This window comes from Plectropomus leopardus, unplaced genomic scaffold, assembly GCF_008729295.1.
Source record: "Plectropomus leopardus isolate mb unplaced genomic scaffold, YSFRI_Pleo_2.0 unplaced_scaffold19633, whole genome shotgun sequence".
Classification (NCBI taxonomy): Eukaryota; Metazoa; Chordata; class Actinopteri; order Perciformes; family Serranidae; genus Plectropomus; species Plectropomus leopardus.
Genome location: NW_024621200.1, coordinates 1 through 3,045, shown reverse-complemented (window position 1 = coordinate 3,045; position 3,045 = coordinate 1). Strand labels below are relative to the sequence as shown.

The 3,045-nt window shown below is 38.8% G+C and overlaps 1 protein-coding gene across 1 annotated transcript; it reads right to left on the bottom strand.

The window, feature by feature from the left end:
* Positions 1–137: 137 nt before the first annotated feature.
* On the bottom strand, positions 138–2,813 carry LOC121965333 (A-kinase anchor protein 1, mitochondrial-like). Its single transcript, XM_042515489.1, has 2 exons — positions 2,693–2,813; positions 138–367 (listed from the first exon to the last, which is right to left on the bottom strand). The coding sequence occupies exons 1-2, from the start codon at positions 2,798–2,800 to the stop codon at positions 182–184; spliced, it is 294 nt and encodes a 97-aa protein (XP_042371423.1). The 5' UTR covers positions 2,801–2,813; the 3' UTR covers positions 138–181.
* Positions 2,814–3,045: the final 232 nt, after the last annotated feature.

Genomic DNA, 3,045 nt, shown 5'->3' with positions numbered 1-3,045 from the left:
CTGTCTTTTTGTTATTTATTGTATTTTTTTCGCCGTCTTTAGTTTCACTGTGTGTGTGTGTGTGTGTGTGTGTTCGTCTCTCTTGACTTCGTATGTTGTTGTGCTTGTTTTCACTTGTTTTGTTCTTCGCTGCAATTCACAATAATAAAAAAAGTGGAATTTTTTAGTTTCTCTGAAATCCTCAGATTTTTCTCATCAGTAAGAATCTGAATTTCGTCAAACGTCGTGGTTCGGACTCACCCTCTATGTGACAGATCTGGAACTCCTGTGTGTAAGGCAGCGTGGAGATGTAGATCTTTGCGCCGGAGTTCTGCTTCAGGAAACTCACGTATCGTCCCTGTTTCCCTATTAACCGTCCTACAAGATGCTGGCAGAGGAAGACGGAGAGAAAACACACGTCAGGACAGTTTATTTATTTAATTTATTTAATGTTTATTTAAAAGGGGCACCGAATATAAATGAACACATGTACAAAATACAAATGTAAATATGCAGAGAACAGAAATAAAGACAATACAATGATTCACACAGAGGACAAAAGTGCAGGAAAAGTAGAAATGGAAACTGTGCGGCACAAAGTGCTTTGTGCAAAGTGTCTTATCTGTGTGCAAAGTGCAAAATTCAACACGTGTTGGTTGATATTTTTAAAAGCAAAACCTTCCTTTTTAGTTTGGCTTTTAATCTAACTTAATTTATATTTTGACTTCACTGACTGTTTATTCATATTTTAGTCTTTTTACAGTTTTACCAATCCCTGTAACATTTATTATTTTTATATTTTAATATTTATCTATTATTGTACTTTGCGGTGTTACCCTTTCATTTATTTACAGTATTTACATTTTTTTTTATTGTTATTCCTATTGTCATTGTTTTTATTTATTCATTCATTCTTTATTTTGATCTTTTTATGGGTTTTATTCTGCCTGTTTTTTTTCCCACTTATGTCAGCACCATGGGTCCCATTTTGATTTATTTCATTATAAAACTTTTTTAGAATTTCATTTAACTTCCTTATAACCGAATTTTTTCAAATGTTATTATAACTTATTTAACTTTATTATATGACAGTTGCTACTTTATCTAACTTGACTAATTGCAGTTCAATGCTTTTATTCAATTTTAGTAGTTAACATTAGTTTAAGGGACATTTAAAAATACCGAGATATACACTGTATATCACGATTTAGCCTTTAAATATTACAACATTATTTTAAAGCCATATCACACTGCCCGACTTATACAAGGCGTCTTTGTAGATGCTGACTCTACTGTGAAAAGCTCTGGTCTCTCTTCAAAGCATTAAAGTTTCCTGAGTCTGACTTCAACTTTTAGAGAGGTCAACTAGCCAGATAACGTAAATAAATAATAATAAATAATGCCGTTATAATACTTTAATCATGGTGAAGTCAGCTGCTGAAGTAGCCATTTTAAGCTGAACAGGTCCAGGTGATGGAGGGTAAAGTTGCCCTTGGCTGTTGGACTTGGACATGTTGGCCCCCCTACACTGTAAATCATTAACTGGTGACTGTTATAATAAGAAGGGAAAACTACACTGACCTATACAGACTACGTTAGGTTTGTTTGTGATGTCTGCAAGCGTCCGCTCTGATATTTCTACCAGCAGCTGCCAAAGTCAGACGTCTTAAAACCCTTCACACAGCGTGCCGATAGCATTAACGTCTGCAACAACACGCGGCTTTATATCACACCATGATCATTTTACTCAGGAATTAAAAACTTTTGAGTAGGCCCACTTCTCCTATAGCTGCCAACATGGTGAAAATAAGCTCATGTGCTTGTGGCCCCGGGCCCCCAAAACATTACATCTGCCTCTGGTAATATAACGAGAGCTCAGCGCGAGCGGCTGGATGAGACACGGAGCGATGCGTCCTGGTGTTTCTAAATAATTCAAAGTCTGATTAAAGCTGAAACTTACACAAAGTCGTCTGTAGAAGTGTAAAGAAGTCACTTTGCGCCTCTGCAAATGTGTCTGTTTCAGACACTTTAAAAAATAGATATGTAGAAGATTTTTATGCTGTTTTTTGTTAAAAAAAAAAGACACAGTGCTTTTCTTAATTATGATCTACTTCCTGTCTATTTAATGTGCAGTGGCTGTTAGCAGGAGCAGAGGGAGCAGATACTGCTGATGTAACGTTAGTTAAATAAAAGATGATCCCAAGTCTGTGCAAGGCGTTTTATTTTGAAAAGTGACTGGATGTGGTGCTGCTTGACTTCCTGATTGGGACAATCTGCTCTGTGCGGCAAAAATAGACCCGGCCGGTATTTTCTGTGAAGTATAGCAGGGAGTCGTGTTTGGGACGCTGCTGAGACACTCAAGAGGCGCACGAGCGTTGTCTAGAGCGTCCGCGGTCGGCTCTGGAGGCCGTGCCGTGGCCGAAACCAATGTTGACAGACCCCGGTGGAATTTAGGGTGTTTGTTCAAAAGGATGTGTGGTTTGGTTAGCAAAGTTCTTGGTTTGGCACACCCTGTAACCCAATTACAGTGAAAATAATCTATTTATGTCAACTGCTCGCACATGAGGAACAGAAATTCGGGAGTGTGATGTTCACCCGGAAGATTATGGCACACCGTCAGCATCACCGCACTGTCACTGCAGCCAGAAAATGACTGTAAAGGAGAAAAGCTACATTTTCTCAAGTGAAAAATCACCTAAAGCTCCCTTCTCACCTTTGGCACCTCGATCTCCCAGATGATGAGGTCAGAGCTGGAGGAGGCAGCGTGGTTACTCTGGTTTTCCCCGGCGCCCATCGTGCAGCCGCTATCCACCGAGTCCATACTGTTCACATCAGAGCCTGGACACGCAAACACAAAATCATCATCGCCTTTACCAGCAATACTCATGACTCCGATTAGTCTCCTGTTTTGATAACACAAGTCATCTGTTTAATTATGAGACAGCAGGAAACTGAAAATTACTCCGTCTTTAACGTCACTTACCAACTGGTCACTTTTTTTTTGACTAGTTAGGGATCTGGAATATAGCTTTAAAATAATATTAAAATATTTTAAGGCTATATCAC

Excerpts from the sequence above, each read along its gene's own strand:
- LOC121965333 (XM_042515489.1), bottom strand. The coding sequence starts at position 2,800 with ATGGACTCGGTGGATAGCGGCTGCACGATGGGCGCCGGGGAAAACCAG. Across the intron at positions 368-2,692 it reads GGGAGATCGAGGTGCCAAAG|CATCTTGTAGGACGGTTAAT; the intron begins GTGAGAAGGGAG and ends TTCCTCTGCCAG.